Source organism: Chiloscyllium punctatum, chromosome 45, assembly GCF_047496795.1.
Source record: "Chiloscyllium punctatum isolate Juve2018m chromosome 45, sChiPun1.3, whole genome shotgun sequence".
In the NCBI taxonomy this organism is placed as follows: Eukaryota; Metazoa; Chordata; class Chondrichthyes; order Orectolobiformes; family Hemiscylliidae; genus Chiloscyllium; species Chiloscyllium punctatum.
Genome location: NC_092783.1, coordinates 33,339,842 through 33,364,222, shown reverse-complemented (window position 1 = coordinate 33,364,222; position 24,381 = coordinate 33,339,842). Strand labels below are relative to the sequence as shown.

The 24,381-nt window shown below is 40.9% G+C and overlaps 1 protein-coding gene across 2 annotated transcripts in view; it reads left to right on the top strand.

Moving 5' to 3' along the window:
• The window catches only part of LOC140467272 (metabotropic glutamate receptor 4-like), a 1,248,646-nt gene that overhangs the window by 1,164,288 nt on the left and 59,977 nt on the right, over nt 1–24,381 (top strand). For both annotated transcript variants that reach the window (XM_072563525.1, XM_072563524.1), the window contains exon 10: nt 14,096–14,342. In XM_072563525.1, the coding sequence (XP_072419626.1) occupies nt 14,096–14,342 (247 nt within the window). The remainder of the gene's footprint in view (nt 1–14,095; nt 14,343–24,381) is intronic.

The window sequence follows — 24,381 nt, the reverse complement described above, 5'->3', positions numbered from 1 at the left end:
AGATTAAATGTTACTGTCACAACAGCAGTTACTGGAAGAATATGAAACAACTGTGCTAAGGGTCATATTGTCAATGTAAAATGTAGGCAAAATTCAGCAGAAACACTTTATTTTTTTCATCTTTGAATTGCTACAACTGATTTTTAAAAACATGCTATTTAGTCAATTAGATGCAGAGCTATGAGATGGAAAAAATTCAAATGCACATAGATCAGGCTTGATTATCACTATTTATATATAAATATTGAAGAAGGTTGCTGTGTTCCACAAATTTATATCATGGCTTTGGGTGCAATTTTTTAAAATCAAACAGATTCTTAGTCTTCTTTTGGGAAGGAATAAGGCTGAGTAATTGAGCAAACAGGAATCTCAGGTGTCATAAAATATGCTCATCTTACGCATCAAATGACCAGAGTCCTAAACGTTATCCGCGAGACTCTTAACCTTTTCCCTTGTGAATTATAGATGATGTACAGAGACCAAATAACATTTGGGGTTGCACGGTGGCTCAGTGGTTAGAACTACTGCCTCACAGGGCCAAGGACCCAGGTTCGATTCCAGCCTTGGGCAACTGTCTCTGTGGAATTTGCACATGGGTTTCCTCTGGGTTTTTTCCCATGTTCTAAAGATATGCAGTTTAGGTGGATTGCCCAAAGTGACCAGGGATGTGCAGGCTAGGTGGATTAGCCATGGGAAATACATGGTTACAAGGATAGGGATAGGAATGGGTCTGGGTGGGATGCTCTTTGGAGGATCTATATGGACTTGAAGGGTCAAATGGCCTGCTTTCACATGATTCTATGATTTCATGGTAAAAGTGAATGGTAGTCACCAATGAAGTGGAAAGTTAGTGGAGATGAATTTGGAGGACAGATGAGAAGATAAGTAAATGGAGAGAGAAAAAAAAGTGTGCTCTCAGATCTTTGAACATATAAAGCAGAATTTCTCCCTCCTTCCTGTGATGTGATTAATGGTGAGAAAGGTGTGAAAATAGAATGAAAATTGAAAGTTCTGATTTTCAGCATCAAGAATATTTTCCTGATTTTACCACTTCAGAATCTCACCATTGAACAGTGATGACCTAATTTCCATGCCTTTGCATCTCACTAAAATTCACCATATTTCTGGGCAATCTCCAATTCCCAGAGAAACTGGGCAGTTCAAATTTCCAATATGCAAGTTACTGCGACACTTAGAGACTGCAGCTCACCAAATTCCAATCCCATCCCTTCATGCTCGATGCCCACTGTTAACCATCCCTTTTGTCAATGTAGACCAGCAGCCTTATCACAGCTTCATGCCCACACTTCCACTCTCAAAACTTTACTGTGCAGCTCAGGGACACCTATGACTTGTATGCTTTTGCCAGGTCATGTTATGCATGGGAACATACACCCTCATTCTGTGCATCTGCACAGGATGCACTTCTGGCTGTTGACATGCTTTCTTAGTGCTCACTTGCTTTACTACCTATTTGGAAGCTGCCCATTTCAATGTATTGTACACCTTTTCCTTAGCTCACAGGGCCTCTCAAGCTCAATTACAAGCTGCCAGCCTCTGTGACATGCGTTACTTTGTAGCACAGAGTCAGAGAGAGAGAGAGATAGGTGCAGGCAGCTTGTGATTGTGAGGAGCTTTGAACCATCAAACTTAGAATGGGATGAACATGTCACTAAGCAGTGCCATGAGTTACCTGCAACATCTGGAAGTAGTCTATGCAACAAACAGAATGCATATGCTCGGAGCAGTGGTGATATTTGAAAGTCCATAGGAGTGGAACTTAATGTGCAGAAAGGGGACTACAGTCAGTCATTGGGTACTGCCACGATTAGTCAATAAGCTCAATTCAAGGAGGTTGACCACAGTCAATCAGGAACTTTGTCCTACCAGAATTCAGGGATCTGTATTCTTGCTGTCCAGATATTGAGCCATGGTTAACCCTGCTGGTCAAGTGCCAGCAGTCCATGGATTAAAGTTGGTCAGTTGTGGCATCAGTTCTGGATTTAGACCAGTTTTCATGCACTAGGACAAAGGGAAGGATGAAGTGAGATGGAAATGTGATGCAGGAGCAGGAGAAGTGGAGATGTATCACCACTGTGTGAGTAGGATGTGCAGAGGTAAAGAAGGATTGGTAGTTTGAGAGGATAAATGGGTAGAATCTTTGAGTAGATATGATGTCTGCTATTGTGAAAGTTGCAGTCATGATTGGTGAATGGTGATGTCAGGACTGCGAAGTAGTCAAGACACGCAAACAGAATATCACTTATCTTCTTCCTGCACTTCTTGGTATCTTGGTTCATTCAGGACACAGCACTGAACTGGTTGCAGTTTATGAAGAGGCTGGCTGGATCTGTTGGTATGCTATGCAGTAGTCAGTTTGTGAAAGGGCTGCCTTCTTCTCTACCACCTCATCCACCAACACCTCCAGGTCTTTATCCCATGAAGTGTGCAGTCAGCTTTCCTCTCCCCTGGGCTATGCATTTAATGTTGAGGGATATGCACCACAGTGTGGGACATCCCCTGGGTTGCAGTCCTTGAAATACTGTGGACCTGAGCATTTAATATAGTGCCAAAGCTGTGAAAGTCAAAATGACGTGACATTGGTAAGAATTTCTGCCTCTCTGGCTGCACCATTCTCTAAGAAAGGTATTCCCTGTCCCAGTTTCCCGAGGTGAAAAGCAGATGAGTGTGAGAAAAGTTAATTTGAGTGAGAGCTAACAGGCAGCATGAATCTCACTCAAAAAAGCAACTTACCAATGTGAAAGAGTGAGAATTAATCTATCTTTGTCTTTGTTGAAAAACATAAATTTAAATCAAATATGCAATTATCATTTCTTAATAATATTTAAATCCATTTACTCACCTAAAATTGTTGATAAAAGACAGGCATCATCTGCTACATTTAAAATGAAGGAACAACATGATGGGTGTTATCAGGAATTTTTTTTGTTGTTGAAAATAGTTCACAAGTTAGTAAAAGAAAACTCAATTCAGTGATTAAAAACTAACCCTTGGAGTTCTGGTACCAGTGATCATGTACTGCATTCCTTCCAAGGTCAATGTATCCTGTCTGCAAGCTCTGCAAAATATGCCAGATATGGCCTAGCTGGGAGTTTATTTTACTTCCACTCCTTAACATGCCAACCCTCAATGTGAAAATCTAGCATTCCATTCATTCATGTTTGAATTTCACTGAAGTCAACTTTTTACCATTTATCAATTCTTAATTCAATGTTCTTTTTTGGTCCAGAACAGATGACTTCTTACTTAGTTATTGACATCTATCTGCTACACATTTACCCATTCACTTAGTCCATTGATGACGTTATCTATTAATGGATCTTTGTAATGTTCAACTCTGGATTGTGTTAATAAAATATTTAATGCAATGAGTGAATTGGTATATTTGATTTGTCTTTTTGAAGAATATAAATTCAAATATAGATTCAATCTCACTATTTCATAACAATAAGCATTGAATTTTCCCATTTTGATTTAGTGTTCTGTCGAGTGAGCTTCATGATACCCCAGCTGCCATTACTCAAAATGGTTTCTCTCACATTGAGTCTGACTTCATACAGACCTTAGTGGGACACACTAGTCACCTACTTCCAATTTGAGTACAATCCCATTGTCTCAAACAAAAACATAAATTGTTGGAAGAACTCAGCAGGTCTGGCAGCATCTAGAGAGAGAAACCTTCCGATCCTTCACTGGATTTGAAATGTTAACTCTGCTGTCTCTTCACAGATGCTGACAAACCTGCTGAGTTCTTTCAACAATTTCAGTTTTTGTTTGTGCTTTTCAGCATCTTCAGTTATTTGGTGGGGGGGGGTTTGTCCATAATTTCTACTATCTAACTGATCCTAAATAGATCTATAACTTTCATTGCATTACATGAATCCCAAATTTAGCTAACAAACACTTTGGTGGAATTCTGTTGAATGTCTATAAATTATATTCATGGATATTCTCATATCTGTTATTTGAGTTATTTTCTCAAAAAATTCAATTAGATTAGATTACTTACAGTGTGGAAACAGGCCCTTCGGCCCAACAAGTCCACACCGTCCCGCCGAAGCATAACCCACCCATACCCCTACATCTACATCTACATCTACATCTACCCCTTACCTAACACTACGGGCAATTTAGCATGGCCAATTCACCTGGCCTGCACATCTTTGGACTGTGGGAGGAAACTGGAGCACCCGGAGGAAACCCACGCAGACACGGGGAGAACGTGCAAACTCCACACAGTCAGTCACCTGAGGCGGGAATTGAACCCGGATCTCTGGCGCTGTGAGGCAGCAGTGCTAACCACTGTGCCACCGTGCCACCCACAAATATTTGTTACATATGACCTGCTTTTACAAATTTATGTTGCCTTTTTCTAATTACTCAAATTGATGTAAGTTTTTTTGCTGTGGAAAAAGAAACTGGAACAACATATTGTTCACTTTGTCATAAAGAGGCTACTCCTCATACGACATTATGCTTATCTCTACAAAAGTAAGAATTACACAGTTGAATGCAAGTCATACAAATGACTTCAAATACAATGGTACATGAAAGGAAATAAGCTGGTTCAAACCATTTTTTAAGAGTGTCTCATATTTCTGATATAGAGCACTTGTGAAATACATGCTCAATTTTGGGGTTTCCACTCTGCTGATCACAGCTGCAAATATTACTGAAGCAAAGCTGATGTTATTTAATTTTTTTTCAGTGATCTATATGTCCTTTGATCAGACCCATGAATTTCATTTAGAAATGAATGCAATGACACTCTAAGCCATTCATTTCTTAAATAGAAACGGATCACTATATTTGCAGAAAAAATGTCACTATTAATGTACTTCATGCAAAGATAAACAACAATCAGGAAAATATCAACTATGATATTATCCATTCCATCAGGGAAAATATGGAAAGCAGGCAATTATGGTAACAATAAATTCCTCATGAGAATTATACCATTATAATTAATTGTTCTTATGTGTAATTATGCAGTTACACTAACCTTGTCAGTGACCCCGAAAGGTATGTAATTATATGAAGTTTTTATTAAAGTTCACTGAAACTGTTTTTCTTCCTATTAAAGTGAAGATTCAAATCCAAAATGGTTATCTTCAAAGCATATATTATTTGCTTAAATCCAAGTGTTTATTGATTTGATTCAGTCGAGTGATGTGTAGTTGTTACATAGAACATGAGTTGGTTGTACAGCAGTAAAATATAGCACCTGGATATTCACATGTCGGCGGCACGGTGGCACAGTGGTTAGCACTGCTGCCTCACAGCGCCAGAGACCTGGGTTCAATTCCCGCCTCAGGCGACTGACTGTGTTGAGTTTGCACATTCTCCCCGTGTCTGCGTGGGTTTCCTCCGGGTGCTCCGGTTTCCTCCCACAGTCCAAAGATGTGCAGGTCAGGTGAATTGGCTATGCTAAATTGCCCGTAGTGTTAGGTAAGGGGTAGATGTAGGGGTATGGGTGGGTTACGCTTCGGCGGGGCGGTGTGGACTTGTTGGGCAGAAGGGCCTGTTTCCACACTGTAAGTAATCTAATCTAATAACAATTAGCTCTTTTTGAATAATGTAATAATCTAACAAAGAGAATTGCAGATTTTAGCCCATCTTCTGCGGCTTTGGTTCAGTTTTCATGTCTCAAGTCCTTAACCCTTTTTTGCAAATCCCACATTATTTTATAACTAGGAAAAGGATTGCAGAAACTCCAGTTGTGCTGTTATTATTTGCACTTAAAGTTTCTCAAGTGTGCTTGTTTCTGGGCAAATTATGCTGAGAAACTCCATATAGGCATGTGAAATGTCAAACTTCAATGTGCATACTCAATCTAATCAGTTCATGAACTAGGAGCATTGAGGCATGTTGAATCAAATAAGTGCACAGAAGTGTCTTAAAGAGACCCAAGAAGAGTCAAAAAGAACTAGGAAAAGCAACCAAGATCCTATAAAGTGGAACAAAGAACTATGGATGCTGGAAACTTGAAATAAAAGCAGAAATTGCTACAGAAACTCAGCAGGTGTGGCGGCATCTGTGGAGAGAAAGCAGAGTTGACATTCTGAAGAAGGGTCAGTGGACACAAACATTAACTCTGCTTTCTCTCCACAGCTGCTGCCAGACCTGCTGAGTTTCTCCAGCAATTTCTATATACCATGTAATAGGTTGGATAGAATTTCAAAGTGGAAAAAAAATTGACAAGTGAACTTTAGTGCAGCAAACTTAAAATATTGTTTGTCAGAGGGAAAATGGACAATGTAGGACAGAGTTAAAACTGGGGGAGACCCAGGTGCAGAAAGCCTGCCATCATTCCTGACAATTTCAATTTTTGAGACATGTTTTGAATCTCACAGGTGGGAAATCTGACCTTACCAGATTAGCTTGAAATTAGTCCTGAGTTTTTGATTAGATTACTTACAGTGTGAAAACAGGCCCTTCGGCCCAACATGTCCACACTGACTCTCCGAACAGCAACCCACCCAGACCCATTCCCCTACATTTAACCCTTCACCTAACACTACGAGCAATTTAGCATGGCCAATTCACCTAACCTGCACATTTTTGGACTGTGGGAGGAAACACACGCAGACACGGGGAGAACGCGCAAACTCCACATAGACAGTTGCCTGAGGTGGGAATTGAACCCGGGTCTCTGGCGCTGTGAGGCAGCAGTGCTAACTACTGTGCCACTGTGCCACCCACATCAAATAGATCTCATTCTATCTTGTAGTCAACTTGCAGTCAAGAGGTCCCAAATTGATGAATTAGATGTAAATGCACCAGAAGAGTGGATACGCTTTGCTTAAATCTCACAATTTAAAACTTTTTTTAACCATCTCCTGGTCTTTAAAAATAAAAAAAAACAGGCTTAAACTGCAAAATTTCAAAACAAAACATTAATTGCTAGATTGTCTTGATTGGTTATTACTCTGCTGGGTCCCATAGATGAAGAGTTTCTCTATTGTATTGATGGAGCACTGCTGACAACCATGACATGGTTCTTGGTTTTGTGTCTGTGTCAACTGCGCAGGAAGACAGTAACCATAGTTGCTATTGTGAGGTTAGCAAAGAACAACAAGACAAAACAAGGCAGCAATGCTGTCAGCATCCATGTAGGTATGAGATGAATGAGTGCGAAGGGAGCAAGTGAGTAGCCCTGAGATGCAGCCTGGTCCGATCCCTGGTCTGTGTCCTTGCAGCTGCACTACAATGAAAGTTGCTGTTGCACCCAAGGTGCAGAATGGCTGAAGTGGATCGGAAATGTGCCATTGTGATATGAAGAGACTGGTAAGTGACCACTCTCAAGGTCCATGCACTTTGCGTGAGTGCAGTCCCTGCCCTTGGAGCATGCGCCTGGGTGTCCATGATGGAGGTCTGGAAGCATGAAGTTGGGGTGACCAGCAACCCACTTGGACTTTCATGTCAAGAATTCTCAGTGTCTGGGTTCCTCATGGCAGCTGTTACAATAAGAGACTGCATGATAAAGCGATGATATTGAGAGTTGGTAAGGCTAACAATAAGAAATAATCCCTATTAATAGGCACCTCATCGCTCACGAGAATCTGCTCTCGATGACTGGAATTCTTTTGGAAAATGCAACTAGCTCCTCCTGGCATTCAGAAAGGCCCACTAGAATTTTCATGCAATTCTCGCTGATTTCTTATCATTGCCCATGCCATTCCACCCCATAATACTCCATCCCATGTTTGTATTTTATTAAGTTTGAATTATTTTCACCTCTTTGAAGTAAATTATCATTTACAGTACAGCATAATTTCACACACTTATAACTGCACAGTAACTTATTTCAATAAAGTTAATTACAGGCTTGGACGTGTATAAAACAAAGTATTTCACAATGTCATATGATCTTTTGTTTCAAATTTAGGCACAACACTTTTTTCATACCTTGCATTGTTGGAGAGGAAAATAGTTCTTTAATCTCTGCAAACACCTTGTTTAAATCTCGAACTACTGCACGAGGAACATCCCATTATGCCTAGGATTTAGTTTTTTGAATTCCTAAATCATTGTTATGATTAATAAATGCTCTGTTTTGAAGAGCAAGAACTAATGAGCATTACCATTGTTGTGTTCCAACTGTAGTTATTTCAATGATGTATTTCATAGAGTCTATCTTGAACAATGTGTACAATGACAAGTCAATTGGTAAAATGTGGTGAGATCTGAAAAAGTAAATTCTTTGACATCAAGAATGAAAAGGGTCTGGTTTTTCACTCAAGATTTAAACATCACAATGACTTAGATTCATTAACATCTTATTCATATCTAATCTCGACTCATTTGAATGCAATTTCCCATTTTCCCAGGCAGTGGAGAAAAGTACTGAAAGCAACAAATGCTGGACATCATAGCAGGTCAGGCAGCATCCATGGACAGAGAGCAAACTAACATTATGAGTCCAGATGTCTCTTCATCAGAGTTGATGTGAAGTGTGGAGATATGGAGGGCTGGGAGTGAAAGGATGTTGATAGTGCAGATTAAAAGATTGGAATGTAAGAATGGCAGAATAATGTTGTGTCCATCTACCAAATTGGAAAGGGTGGACAATCCCACTGGAGAGGGGAGAGGAGAGAGGAATGCAACAAATAAAGCTAAAAGAAAGGAAAAACAAATGGAAGAATACTCATAATTTGAAGGTGTTGAACTCACTATTAAGTGCAGAAGGTGGTGAAGTGCTCGTGACCTGTAAATAGATGATCACATTCTGCAGCAGCAAGTCAATTAGATATTCCATGCAAAAAACTGCAGCTACATATTTTCTGTGTATCAAGCCAACAGAGTATTGTAAAAGGTGTGACCAGCATAAATCACTGAGGTGTGTATGTGTGGAATGAAGTCCTGTAGATATACCTTCGATCAATTCAGGTAAATCCAAATCTATTTTTAATGTTTATATCAAAAATATTGTATGTTGTCCAGGGACGGATAATTTCCACAAAAGCCTGATGGATGAATAAAATGCCAAATTTTGGTAAAGTACTGTATCAAAGGACAGTGGAAAATATTCAGTAGTAACTTTGAAAAGGGAATGGAAGAGAAAGTTGGGATCAAATGTAGGATTGTGACAAGAGAGTGGGATATGGATGGGACAGTTGCAAAGCGATGGGTAATTCCTTCTGTGTTTTATCGCACTATGGTATAAGTTTTGAACAGAAAAACATAGAGGCAATTTGTAATTTGCCTTCATTTTGGCATCAGAGTGAAATTGTTGCACAAGCCTTGGGGATACAGGATTAAATATTATCAGCTTAGTCTCTGGCACAATGATGGAACCATTTTCAAATTTGGAATCTGTTTCCCTGATTAACACAAACACCAATTGCTCTTTGCAAAAGCTAAACCATTTTATATCCCACCTCCAAGCAAATGGATAATTTTGGGACAGTGTGTGAGATACAGAAAAAATTCTGTCAAAGGTTGGATTTTAAAATAAATGACTAATCAACACTTGAATTTTTGTAGCAACTATTTGAATTGAGAGGGGATCTATAAACACTGATCTGCAGATCTCTTAGTCTTACCTGAAGTTCCTGCTATAAGTTCTGAGGGACTACAGTGAGGTAAACCTTCCCAAAGATAGGAGGACAAACAAGGGAGAAGTGCTTTCCAACATGTTGCAATCACTTGCCTCTCCCTGTAGCTCAAACTCTCCAATCCTGCCAACATCCTTACAAATCATTTCCAAGCTCTCTCTTAGAAATAATGCTCTGAGAAATTATTCAATGGTGCTATGACGGTTTAAAAAAAAGACTATCACATGTTAAGTGGTTTGACCACACTAAATTACCCATAGTGTCCAGGCACATGCAGGCTAGGTGAGGTTTCCATAGGAAACCTGGCATTACAGGGATAAGTTGAGGGGGTAGGTCTCAGTGGAGTGCTCTTCAGAGGGTTGGTGTGGACTTGATGGGCTGAATGGCCTGTTCCACACTGTAGGGATTCTATAATCTACAAACTTAAGTTATTATCATCTGGCTTTTAGTATCTGTTAGCACAATGGCCACCTGAATAGGTTATGCCAGTTCTTAAAATAAAATAAATTTCAGTCTGCACTAAAATTACTGTCATCAAAATTACTGAAACATGTCACTGAGATCTGTATAGTCTTTTTAATTTAAAACTTTCTGTAAATTTCCAAAAACCATGGTCTCAGGTTAAAAGCTAACACCTCAAAGGCTTGAAAGACATTTTAAACTGCTGATTCCTGAATGTATTTGGATGCTCTCTCCTTCATAATCTTTACACCAGTGTTTTCATGTGTGTGTTTGATATTATACTTTACATTTTTTGTAAGTGTTAAGAAGTAAAAAATGATCCTCTTTCGAGGAAACCTTGTATTTGGTCCTTGATTTTGACAAACATTATCCTTTTAAGTGTGAAAGAGCAGCATGCTAAAAGAAGTTGCATCTACAAAGGTTAAAAACAGGGGAATTGATTCATCCCCCTTCACCAAAATTAGGACTTGGAGGTGGGGATAGATCCCTACAGGTAAACAGAAAAGTTAATATGGAGGGAAATCTATTGTCGCTTTAGAAATTTGTTTAAAAACAAACAGAAACTGTTTGTGTTTGTAACATTTAAGTGCTGCAATGCCGATCTTTGGTGTTAATCCATTGATAGAGCAGGATGAGACAATTCAGATAAAATTAAAGGCACTGCTATTGGAAGAATTAAACTGGGTGGCTAGACACTTAGGTGGGGAGTTTTACCCAAAAACCAGGGAAACAGAAGTTGAAAATCTGCTGGAAAAATGTCATTAGGTGCAAATTAATTAAACTGGAGTTAAAGAAGTTAAAATTGAAACATAAAAAGTATAATTAAACTTCATAATATGATATTTGAGAGCTGGTGTTCCTGATTTTTTTCTCTCTCTCTTCCGTTTTCCTATTTCTCACTACTTCTGAGATATAACTTTCATGCTCTATAGTAAAGACTAATGTAAAATAGCTGTGAAATTCACCTGTCCTACCATTACTTTGTTCATTCCGTAGAAGCACTTCCTATGAGATCAATGCATGCTTAGAGGCAATGAGTTATAGAGATTTACAGCATGGAAACAGACCCTTCAGTCCACTTGTCTATGCCAACCAGATATCCTAAATAAATCTAGTCCCATTTGCCAGCACTTGGTCCATATCCCTCCAAATCATTCCTATTCATATACCCATCTAGAAGATTTTAAATGTTGGAATTGTACCAGTCTCCACCATGTCCTCTGGCAGCTCCTTCCATACATGCATCATCCTCCATGTGAAAAAGTTGCCCCTTAGGTCCCTTTTAAATCTGTCCTCTTAAACCCACATACACTAGTTTTGGACTCCCCTACCCCAGGGAAAAGAACTTGTCTATTTGCCCTATCCATGCCTCTCATGATTTTATAAACCTCTATAAGGTCACCCCTCAGCCTCCAATGCTCCAGGGAAAATGTCCCCAACCTATTCTGCCTCTCCCTGTAGCTCAAACTCTATAATCCTGGCAACATCCTTACAAATCATTTCCAAACCCTTTCAAGTTACACAACATTCTTCCTATAGCAGGGAGACCAGAATTGAATGAAGTATTCTAGAAGTAGAACACAGCTTCCCAACTCCTATACTCAATGCTCTGACCAATGAAGGCAACCATACCAAATGTCGTCTTCACTATCTGATCTACCACTTTCAAGGAACAATGAACCTGCAGCCCCCCACCCCGGACCTTACTATTATAGCTCCTGCCTTGATTTGCCTTTCCAAAATGCAGTATCTCACATTTATCCAAATTAATCTCCATCTACTACTCCTTTGCCCATTGGCCCATCTGGTCAAAGTCCCGTTGTACTCTGAGATAACCTTCTTTGCTATCAGCTACACCTCAAATTTTGCTGTCACCTGTAAACTGACTAACTATAACTCCTATGTTTGCATCCAAATTATTTATATAAATGATGGAAACCAGTAAACCCGCCACAGATCCTTGTGACATACTGCTGGTCATAGGCCTCCAGTCTGAAAAAATCCAACCTCTGCCTTTCATCCTCAAGCCAGTTCTGTATCCAAATGGCTAGTTCTCCCTGTATTCCATGTAACCTAATCTTGCTAAGCAGTCTACCATGAGAAAACATGTTGAATGCCTTACTGAAGTCCATATAGGTCACATCCACCACTCTGCCCTCATCAATCCTCTTTGTTTCTTCTTCAAAAATCTCAATCAAGTTAGTGAGACACAATTTCCCATGAAAAAAAGCCACATTGACTACCCCTAATCAGTCCTTGCCTTCCCAAATACATGTAAATCCTATCGCTCAGGATTCCCTCCAACAACTTACCCACCACCGAGGTCAGGGTCACAGGTTTACAGTTCCCTGGCTTTTCCTCACCACCTTTCTTGTATAGTCAGACATCACATAATGCAAGTTATAGTCCAACAGGTTTATTTGAAATCACAAATTTTCACAGCATCTCCCCTTTGTCAAGTAAAGTGTCTTCCATCTCCCACCTAGGTGGCCTTGCTGATCTTTAAGGGGCCCTATTTCTTCCTAGTTACCCTTTTATCTTAGTGTAATTGTAGAATCTGTTTGGATTTTCCATAACCCTGTTCACATTTATGGAAACTTTAGCTAGCTTTCTCTAGTATTCTGAAAAAAAAACTGTTTCTCTTTAGTCATTTTTGCTATTCTTTATTTGCTGAATAATCTTCTGACTGCCACATGTCTTTGCACTGAGGTATGATTTTTATTTAAGTTTGTTAATCTCCTTAACCATTCTAGTTAACCATAGACTGTGGGTCCAATCCTTGGAATTTTGCTTTCTCATTGGAATGGATGTATGCCACATATTCCAAAATATCCCCTTACATATCTGACTGCATCTATATTGACACATCCCTTTAATGTAATGTGCCAATTCACTGTAGCAATGCAATTAAAATGACAGCTATTTGTTTCAATGAACAAAACAATTCAATGCTATCTTTCTCTTGGCTATGTTTTAGTGCAAACTGATCCAAGAGTGAATGAACTAAATAAGTGCAATTCCCACCCGGTAGTCTGCTCCTAACGATGTGCTATTCACAAGCATGTAATCACAGATTCAGGTTCACAATTCCTGGTAGTTTAAACTGCCGGCCTTAATTGAGGTGGACTTTATAAGTTCTTAACAAAGTTATTTTGTGAAGCATAATAAAATACTGAAATACTGTACAAGATAAAGCCACCCTGAATACTTTGTAGCACATTGATTGACATCATCAGAATTAGAATCCCTACTGTGGAGAAACAGCCCTTTGGCCCAACAAGTCCACACCGCCCCTCCAAAGAGTACCCCACCCAAACCCATTCCCCTACATTTACCCCTTACTCATACACCTATCCTACACATCCCTGAATACTGTGTGCAATTTAGCACGGCCAATCCACTTGAGATGCACATCTTTGCATTGCGGGAAGAAACCAGAGCACCCAGAGGAAATCCCCACAGACACTGGGTGGATGTGCAAACTCCACACAATCTCCCAAGGCTGGAATCAAACCAGGGTCCCTGGTGCTGTGAGGCAGCAGTGCTAACCACTGAGCCACCGTGCCACTCACAAACATCATAGGGAGGGAAAAGGCTGGTTAGATTTACATGAGAATGGAGATTCCTGAGGCAATTATATTATAGTGAAGTGGGTAAAAACAAGGACTGCAGATGCTGGGAACCAGATTCTAGATTAGAGCGGTGCTGGAAAAGCACAGCAGTTCAGGCAGCATCCGTGGAGCAGTAAAATCGATGTTTCAGGCAAAAGCCCTTCATCACGAATACAGGCAGAGAGCCTGAAGGGTGGAGAGATAATTGATTTCATAAAAGAATGGCTTGCATTCATATAGCACCTCACAGCGTTAGGATGTGCAAAAGTGCTTTAGGGCCAATTAAATATTTTTGAAATATACAATATAGGATTAGTTAAATATGCATGTGTGGCCCAAACAGATTTATTAATTGCTGCCATCAAACACAAGGCAAAGTATACATTTATACAATTGGAGAGTATTTACTGAAAAATGTATATTTTTGTTCATTCTATTTTCCAGATGTATATTCAAACTACCACTCTGACAATTTCCATAAATCTGAGTGCTTCTGTGTCGCTTGGCATGCTGTATATGCCCAAGGTTTATGTCATCCTGTTCCACCCAGAACAGAATGTGCAGAGACGCAAGCGCAGCCTAAAAGCTGTAGTGACAGCGGCCGCAATGTCCAACAAGTTTACCCAGAAAGGAAATCTCCGACCCAATGGAGAAGCCAAAACTGAACTATGTGAAAGTCTTGAAACCCAAGGTAAAACCATTTTTTTAACGGTTGAAGTGATCTCGGCCTTAACATTTCTAATGTACAAATATTAGCTTGTGATTGTTTAATACATTCGTATGAAATCAGTCTAATTTAGTGATGGGAATAACCTTTAATTGGCAGTCTCTCCACTGAAAGGCCTTGGAAACGCGAGTTATTTTCAAATGTTGAATGATTAGAGCAAAGTTTAACAAAAACAAACACTGAGACGTAGGGCTGAAACTTGCCATGGAGTTGGAGGCAGAGGAGGAAAGGCCTGCCAAATGGTGGAGAAATGTCAGGATGAACCTGTGATGCATTCCTGTCTCTTGGGGTTGGCTTTCAACTTCATGGACGTGGGCAGCCAATTGGTCAAATAAATGCCCGACTGTAGTGGCTATTTTTCAACAGCTACAGCTCCTAGAGTGCCCCTCTCATCCCCCATTAATTGTGATAATGCAGGCCATCTAGATATTGAAACAGCAGATTCCATTCCCCAGGGGTTGTGGGGATGAAATACCACAATTATGTCCTGAAAGTTAACACCCAAGTTGATAGGATTGATAAGAAGGCATATGGTGTGTTGGTATTTATTGGTAGGGAGATTGTGTTTCGGAGCCATGAGGCCATGCTTCAACTGTACAAGACACTGGTGCGGCCGCACTTGGAGTATTGTGTGCTGTTCTGATCACTGCATTATAGGAAGGATGTGGAAGCTTTGGAAAGGGTTCAGGGGAGACTTACTAGGATGTTGCCTGGTATGGAAGGAAGGTCTTATGAGTAAAGGATGAGGAAACTGTGGCTGTTTTCATTGGAGAGAAGAAGGTTGAGAGGTGACTTAATCGAGACGTATCAGATAATCAGAGGATTGGATAGGGTGGACAGTGAGAGCTTTTTCCTCAGATGGTGAAGGTTAACACGAGGAGACATGGCTTTACATTGAGGAGAGATAGATTTAGGACAGATATTGGGGTAGATTCTTTAGTCAGGGGGCAGTAAGGACATGGAACAGCCTGCCTGCAACTGTAATAGACTCGCTGACTTTAAAGGCATTTAAATGGGCATTGGACATATTGGATAATAATGGAATGGTGTAGGTTCGATTGGCATCCGATTAATTTCGCAGGTCGGTGCAACCTCGAGGGCTGAAGGACCTGAACTGTGCTATAATGTTCCATGTTCTATGTACTCCAGCTAAAATTATTTCATAAGACATATGGACATCACCAGCATATATTGTCCTTTCCTAACTTCCTTGTGAAAATGGTGGTAAATTGCCTTGTTTAAACTGTGGTGTAGGCACACCCACAATGCTCTTGGAAGAGAAGGTCCAGGATTTTGATCTCATGTCGGTGAAGAACTGCTAATCCCTGATGATCCCACAAGCTGCAGGCCTCTTTATTTGCTTCTTTGAGGAACAGAGGCGCTCTCATGATTGCCTGCCTGCCTCAGCTGTGCCCACGTCCTCCATCCTGATTGGATCTGGAGTATTCAAAAGCTTGTCCACCAGCGTTAAGAGGATGGCAAGTTTTAAAATAGTTCCCCTTTGAATGCCAGGTCCTGGAGTTCCATACCATTGTATATGATTCTGGTGTAGGTGGGTTTGTGACTTGCATTTGTGCCTTGTGTATGGGTCCTGACATCCATTGGAATATCGAGTGCAATAATTATTTACAACGTAATACGTCAGTTTGGAGAAAATTCTTGGGAATTTAGCTTCTGCCCAATCAGTGTGACTAGTGTGAAATCAGAATACTGATTAATTAATTTGTGTGCATGGATAAGTAATTTTATCCAGCCTCTAGGTTCCCAGGCTGACCTGGGAGGATAGGTGTGTTGATGCAGCTGACCAAACCATGGAGGATCTTTATTCAAGGGAATTCTAGCAGACCTCATAGTGAGAGCAGGGTTTTTACTTTTTTTCTCATGAGATGTGATGGGGGTGGGGAGTGTCACTGGCTGGGTAGGCATTTATTGTCCATCTTTAATTGCCCTTAACTTGATGGAAATCTGCCTTCTTGAACCATTTGTTTGCTTGATGGAAGTACACCCATTGTCCTGTTGGAGTGGGAATTCCAGGATTTTACCTCAGGGACACAAAAAGAATGGCAATATAGTTCCAAAATGATGTGTGGTTTGGACCAAAGTTGTAGGTGGTGTGGTGTTTGCACGTATCAGCAGCCCTTGTCCTTCTAGGTTACAGAGTTGATGAGTTTGAAATGTGCTACCTAAAGAACATTAGTAAATTGTTGCTGAGCGGCTCCTTGATGCTGCTCCTGTGTGCCAATGATGGAGGGAGTGAATGGTGAAGTTGTTAGATGGGGTGCCAATCAAATAGACATCTTTATCCTGGATGGTGGTGGTTATCTTGTGTTGTGTTGGAAGGGAACCCATCCAGACAAAAGAGTATTCCATCAGACTCCAGTCTTGTGACTTATGGACATTGGACAGGCTTTGCTGGAGTCAGGAGGTGAGTTACTTCCTGTCAGAGTTTTAGCCTCTGACCTGCTCCTGTTGCCTCACTCTTAAGAAGGTTGGCTCAGTTCAGTTTCTGGTCAATAGTAACCCTCAAGATGGGTTTAGAGTGGGAAGATTCAATGACCATAATGCCATTGAAGGTCAAGGGACGTGGCTAGACTGACTCTTGTTTGAGATAATCATTGCCTGGTACTTGCATAGCACAAACATAAGTTATCATTTTTCAGCCCAAGCCTGGATGGTGCCTAGGTCTTGCTATATATGGGCATGAGATACTTTATTATCTGAGGTGTTATGAATGATATACAATCTAAAGATTTAAATAATGGATATGAGGCATTGACCTTAATTCACGGACTGAATAGAGGAATGCAATGAAAGAAATCTATTCCCTATGGATGTCAGAAGGAGGTGATTGTGAGCAGCTAAAGAATGGTACCTAGGACATAGACCAAGTGCTGAAAATTGTTTACCGTCAATGATACTGAGTGTCCTGCAATTGTCAGCAGGTAGCTATCGCTCTATCAACTATGTTTCCTTTCCACACACTACATTCCTTTGAGCAAAGCACCTTGCTGTCACACATGTTCTCTTCTCTCCAGCTTCCTCCTTCAATCTCCAACTCAACAAACAACAATCACATTCCCCACATGGCTCATGGTCAGCCCAGCCCTTAACCATTCTCATCCATCTGAATCCTAACTCTCTGCTTTTTGTCACTGAAGGAGAAGAGAAGAACCACAATGCCAAGAATGTGTGTTAGGCTGTGATAGAGGAGTATACTTGTAAGCTGCTAGAATTACAGGCCACTAATGACAGAGGGATAAGGTTGGCCCTGAATATTAGATATCACATTCTCATTTGCTCTCGTGGTGAATCAATGTATCCTAAGCATGAAGTGTAATGATCTGCCCTATGCTAATGTAGAGCCCAAGGTCACATACAGTCAACAGTACTGCATGTTATTCACCTCCCAGCTGCATTGCTAGATCTGAAAGAAGACCTGAGGGATGAACCTCAGCAGTCCTCGATGAAGAGTAACACTCTGAAGTTCCATGCCACATGATTCCTGCATGTCCTCCACGTGTTCAAAGATTCACAGCAATTCCAATCTCTGAGACAGACACAATGAGCAACATATTCCACGTAAACTGGAGCCTACCCTGGAGTTGATGACAGCAATTGAGAGAGCCATTACAGAGGATGCAGCACTCTTTAAGCTCAGCTCAACTGGATATAAAGGGTGAAGCTCAGATGCTCAGGCAGCAGCTCCAGGAAATGTGTTAGATTTTATTTGAATACCTCGAATCAGTGTACACTCTTTCACAGAAAGTGCAGCAGTCCAGCTGTGACCTGATAGCCTTGATATCTCAGGTATATGTAGTTATGACTGTCTCCATTGATAGAGTGGCCTACCTTAGGGAGAATGAGCTGCAGCAGATCACTTAATGCATGCACATGCTTACCAATGGCCTGCATGCTCTAGCTGCTAACTTGCACAATGCCAACTGGCATGGACCTAAAGCATTCTCAGAAAGCAGGGACTTACAGGTGGACAATGAGGGGGATAGAGAAAATGTTGATGGCAGTGGGACGCTCTTCTCACTTTTCCTTCTGTTTCTCCCATCTCCCCCTGACCCCAACAGAGCTGTGCACACTTGCCTGCTGCCCTAATGACCAAGTGCCCCTCTGAGGTGCAGGTACACAGTCCTTGCTAGGACCCTCTTGGACTCCAAATCTAAAAGGATGTTTGCTGGGGCATCTCTTGCCATGGAAATGAACAACTCACCTTGCGCTGTGATAAAGCCACTTGTAGAACCAAAAGAAAGTTTACAAGAACAATGCCTTAATTGTCTAAAAGGACTCACTTGAGTGCTTATTACATTGCTAATGTACCTTTAACACTATTCATTTGAAAGAAAGAATGAGACTGTGTGAACTACACACTATTGGACCCCATTAATACTGGTCAGTTTTATTCTAGTGATTGGAATGAGTAGTTTTAATGAGGGGGTGGAACTGTGAATGTGGTGGTTACCTGGGAATGTTGGAGGGGAGCAGGTTTAGTGGTGGAGGGTTGAGGGGTAGTGGTGGTTATTTACATGGAAGTACATCCTGCACAGGAGTCTTGATGGAAAAATGCAAAGCTTTGCTTTTCAAGTGAAGGGAGACAGGATGAAGCCATGCCTGATTTTCTCGAGCAGGCAGGCCCCTCCTCCTCTTTTCCCACCCACCCACCCCCAACATCCCACAAATCTGCATCTCAAAATCCAACTGCTAAAAGTACTTTGGTGGAAAGAACAGCCTTGATATTCAAAAATGCTAAAGGAAATAGTAGCTTCCTGAATACCTTGCACTGGGCTCTTGCAATGTTCACAGAGCAACTGCACCTTAAGTTAATGAAAACCCTCTTACTTAACAAAAATCACAGGCTAACATGATGATGGCTTCATTGCTATATAAACCCAGCAACCTGTGGCAAGCATGTAAAGAAAGCAGATGAAGGGTGCTGACTTGAAATGTCGACTTTCCTGCTTCTCTAATGCGGTCTGACCTACTGTGCTTCTTCAGTTCCACATTTTATCGACTGACTTCCAGCATCGGTAGTCCTTATTATCTCCAGGTGGTACACTTGCCTTCATTGATAAGAGCATTGAGTATAGGAGTTGGACATCATAGGAGTTGCAGCTGTACAGGGCATTGGCAAGGCCACTATACTGCATACAGTTCTGGTCATCCTTCCATAGGAAGGGTGTAATTAAATTGAAAAGTGTGCAGAATATATTTACAAGGATGTTACTGAGACTGGAGGGATTGAGTTATAAACAGAGGCTTGATAAGCTGGGACTTCTTCTCAGGGTGCATAGGAGATTGAGAGTTGACCTTATAGAAATGTATAAAATCATGAGGGGCATAGATCAGGTTAATTGCAAACATCTTTTCTCTATGATATGGGAGTTCAAAACTAGAGGGCATAGATTTAAGGCGAGAAAGGGGAAAGATTTAAAAGGCAGCTGAGAGGCAACTTTCTCACACAGGAGGTCTGGCGGTTGGCAAACGTGGTGCCACTATTTAAAAAGGGTGGTAAGGACAAGCCAGGGAACTATAGACCAGTGAGCCTGACTGCAGTGGTGGGCAAGTTGTTGGAAGGAATCCTGAGGGACAGGATGTACACGTATTTGGAAAGGCAAGGACTGATTAGGGATAGTCAACATGGCTTTGTGCGTGGAAAATCATGTCTCACAAACTTGATTGAGTTTTTTGAAGAAGTAACAAAGAGGATTGATGAGGGCAGAGCAGTAGATGTGATCTATATGGACTTTAGTAAGGCGTTCGACAAGGTTCCCCATGGGAGACTGATTAGCAAGGTTAGATCTCACGGAACACAGGGAGAACTAACTATTTGGATACAGAACTGGCTCAAAGGTAGAAGACAGAGGGTGGTGGTGGAGGGTTGTTTTTCAGATTGGAGGCCTGTGACCAGTGGAGTTCCATAAGGATCGGTGCTGGGTCCTCTACTTTTTCTCATTTACATAAATGATTTGGATGTGAGCATAAGAGGTACAGTTAGTAAGTTTGCAGATGACACCAAAATTGGAGGTGTAGTGGACAGCGAAGAAGGTTACCTCAGATCACAACGGGATCTTGACCAGATGGGCCAATGGGCTGAGAAGTGGCAGATGGAGTTTAATTCAGATAAATGCGAGGTGCTGCATTTTGGGAAAGCAAATCTTAGCAGGACTTATACACTTAATGGTAAGGTCCTCAGGAGTGTTGCTGAACAAATATACCTTGGAGTGCAGATTCATAGTTCCTTGTTGTGGCTGTACAGGACATTGGTTAGGCCACTGTTGTAATATTGTGTGAAATTCAAGTCTCCTTCCTATCGGAAAGATGTTGCGAAACTTGAAAGGGTTCATAAAAGGTTTCCAAGGATGTTGTCAGGGTTGGAAGATTTGAGCTATAGGGAGAGGCTAAACAGGCTGGGGCTATTTTCCCTGGAGCGTCGAGGGCTGAGGGGTGACCTTATGGGTTGGTGACGATTCCCCACTGCAGATTCGCCACTGATGATTAGCCACTGCCGATTCGCCACCAGCGTTTCTCCACTGGGGTTGTTTCACCTCTGGAGACTATTCTCCACCGGAAATATAGACATGTACTGATTATTTTCCCTTCTGCCTGTTCTTTCATACTACTCAGTCCCCTTTATTTGTACAACAACATTGTACATATTGATTAAAAAAAAGGTAAAATAAATATAATTTTATTGGTTTATATATAAAAATGAGTTACAAACTTTCACCAGAAAAAGGAAATATATTTTAAAAATCTTTATAATGGCAGTAAAATCTCATATTAATATTAAACAATGAAATTTCAGTTCATTTGATAATTATGCATATCCCTCTAAGATATTCCAAACAATCTCTTTCGCCGTATTCAAGAACAACTTTTTTAATTCTATTGTCTGCGTCTCGATACTTTTTTAGCTTTATTTGTGGTGGCCCCTTTGTTCACATTGCCAAAACCTAAACTATCCCAGAATGATTCAAGTATTATCAAAAATATGTATAAAACCATCGTGGTAAAACTTCTTATTTCCACGTTTACTAATAATTTCTGTTTCCATACTAAAAATTCCTATTCCAAAAATACAAGCTTCAAAACAACTCTCCTGTAATGAAAATAAGTTGTTACTGAAACAACGCAAACACTACCTTAACCAATATAACGACAATTTTTTATACCACCAATATTCAAAATATACAACTTACTTGCAGTGGTGAATCGTCTTCAGTGGCCAATGGGCGGTGGCTAAGCACCCTCGGTGGTCAAAGGGCAGTGGCTAATCGGTGGCGGCAAATCTGCTGTGGCGAATGGTCCCATCCCGGACCTTATAGAGGTTTGCAAAATTATGAGGGGCATGGATAGGGTAAATAGACAAAGTCTTTTCCCCAGGGTAGGGGAGTCCAGAACTAGAGGGCGTAGGTTTAAGGTGAGAGGGGAAAGATATAAAAGAGACCAAAGGGGCAACATTTTCACACAGAGGGTGGTACGGGTATGGAATGAGCTGCCAGAGGAAGTGGTAGAGGCTGGTGTAATTGCAACATTTAAGAGGCATTTGGATGGGTATATGAATAGGTAGGGTTTGGAGGGATATGGGCCAGGTGCTGGCAGGTGGGACTAGATTGGGTTAGGATATCTGGTCGGCATGAACGGGTTGGACCGAAGGGTCTGTTTCAATGCTGTACATCTCTATGACTCTATGGTGCATATGTGGAATGAACTAGCAGAGATAGTTGTAGACACAGGTACAGTTTCAACATTCAAAAGATATTTGGACAAGTACATGAATAGGCAAGGTTAGAGGGAAATGAGCCAAATGCAGGTAAATTGGATTAGTTTAGTTTAGAAAACCTGGTTGGCATGGATGAGTTGATCTGAAGGGTCTGTTTCCATGCTGTATGACTCTATCTGTGTCATTACTATTGTTGACAACCTTGCAAGCTGGAAAGCTATGGGCATGAAGAAATTGGGGGTTGTGATCTCTGGAACCTGGAACCAACAAATGACCACCTGCTCCTCAAGGGGGGAGTTCTCCAAAAAGGAACTGATATCTCTGACTACTTTGCATGGCAGCCTAAGTCTTCCAGAGGCACTAATTGTCAACAAAATCAAGGAAGGTCACCATTGGCCTATAGACCCTGAGCTAAGGCTTTCATCTCCTTTGAATCCATTTTCTCTATTCCATGATGTTTCATGTGTGTGGAGATTCAGCTGCTGCCCTCATCTCTGTGGCTGGAGGAGGTTGCTCCTCATTGGTGTCAAATCAAATGCCGAATATGTTGCCTCCATACCACAGGAAAATGTCATCGTCCAAGTGTGAGGTCACCCACAGGTGGCCTAAAGAGCACTTATATCATAGTCGGACAAAGCTGCTATTCCCAGCAAGTTTAGTTAAGGCAGAACATTAAATATAAATAACAAGGACAACTTTTAGAAATGATTAGCAGTGTTATTTCAAAGTTAGTACTTTACAGATAAGTCCAAATTTGAAGCAATCTTCTTTTAAAAGAATTAAAATTGAATGAAATTGAAGCATATCAACATTCTCAGATAGCCTGTTAAAAAGCTACCCAAAAAAAGGATTCTGGGTAATCCAAGATGGGGGAAATGGGAAAAATATCTGGCTGTACCAGCTGCTCCTTTTTTGAGGTACTTTAGGTGTTGGAGGTGATTTCCTCTAATTCCAGGAGCAACAATTACTGTTCTATATGCTGTTGCATTGTTTTGGAACTTTGGAGAGAAAAGAAAGTCAAAACAACAGCAGTTTTAAAAGGGAGAGGAACAGATAAGGGAAGCACATGGTGAGGTCAGTGCTGAATAGAGAGAGAGAAAGAAACAGACTGCCTTTGCTATTTGAATTCATGTACTGCTAGACATCAGAGTGCGCCTTGGAAAATTAACAGTGAAATTCACAAGTAATCTTGGAGGAACCTGTTTGGGAGAGGTCACAGCACAGAAACAGAAGTGAAAATTTAAATGTGGCTTTACAGTAAGTCTGCAGTAGTGAGTAGAGTGGGCTCTTTCTTGATTATATATTTTATTAAGACATGCCTCTTGATTAAACTTAAAATATAAGCCATAACTATTAATTTAACCTGGGGCAGTGTTTTGTAGAGGAATAAGATGATGCTACTTTTTGGGTTCATAGCTTGTGAAGGAGCAAATATGGCCTTTAGTAGAGTGATATGCTCTTCTTGTTGGATGTGGGAGTTTAGGGAGAGTTTACGGTTTACTGAGGATTATATCTGCAATAAATGCTGTTGGTTGCGAATCCTATCAGATCGAATGGATCGATTGGAGAGACAGTTTGAGGCAATGAGGAATTTACAAGAGCAAGGGGATGTGATGGATGTCAGTTATAAGAAGGGGGGGAAAGTCACAGATACAGTCACATAGATGGGTTAACTCCAGGAAAGGTAAGAGAGGTAGGCAGTTAGTGCATAAGTCTTCTGTGGCTATCCCTATTTCAAACAGTTATGCTATTTTGGAAAATCTGGGCGATGATGGATTCTCAGGTGAACGTAGCATGAACAGCCAAGTTTCTGGTATTGTGACTGGCTCTAATGCAATGGGTTCCAAGAGATCAATTATGTTAGGAGACTCTCGAGCCTGAGGTACAGACAGACGTTTCTTTGGCCAGCAGCGAAAAATGGTGTGTTGCTTTCCTGGTTTCAGGATCAAGGATGTCTCAGAGAAGGTGCAGAATATTCTCACGGGGGAGAGGTGCCAGCAAGAGGTCATTGTCTATAGGAAGGGAAAAGGTTGAGATTTTGAAGGGACGTTATAGAGAGTTATACAGGAATTTAAAATGAGGTCCTCAAGAGTAATAATATCTGGATTACTCCAGGTTTTATGAGCTAGTGAGGGCAGGAATAGAAGAATAGAGCAGATGGCTGAGGAGCTGGTGTATTGGAGAAGGATTCACATTTTTGGATCATTGGAATCTCTTTTGGGATAGAAGTGACCTGTACAAGAAGGACGGATTATACCTATATTGGAAAGG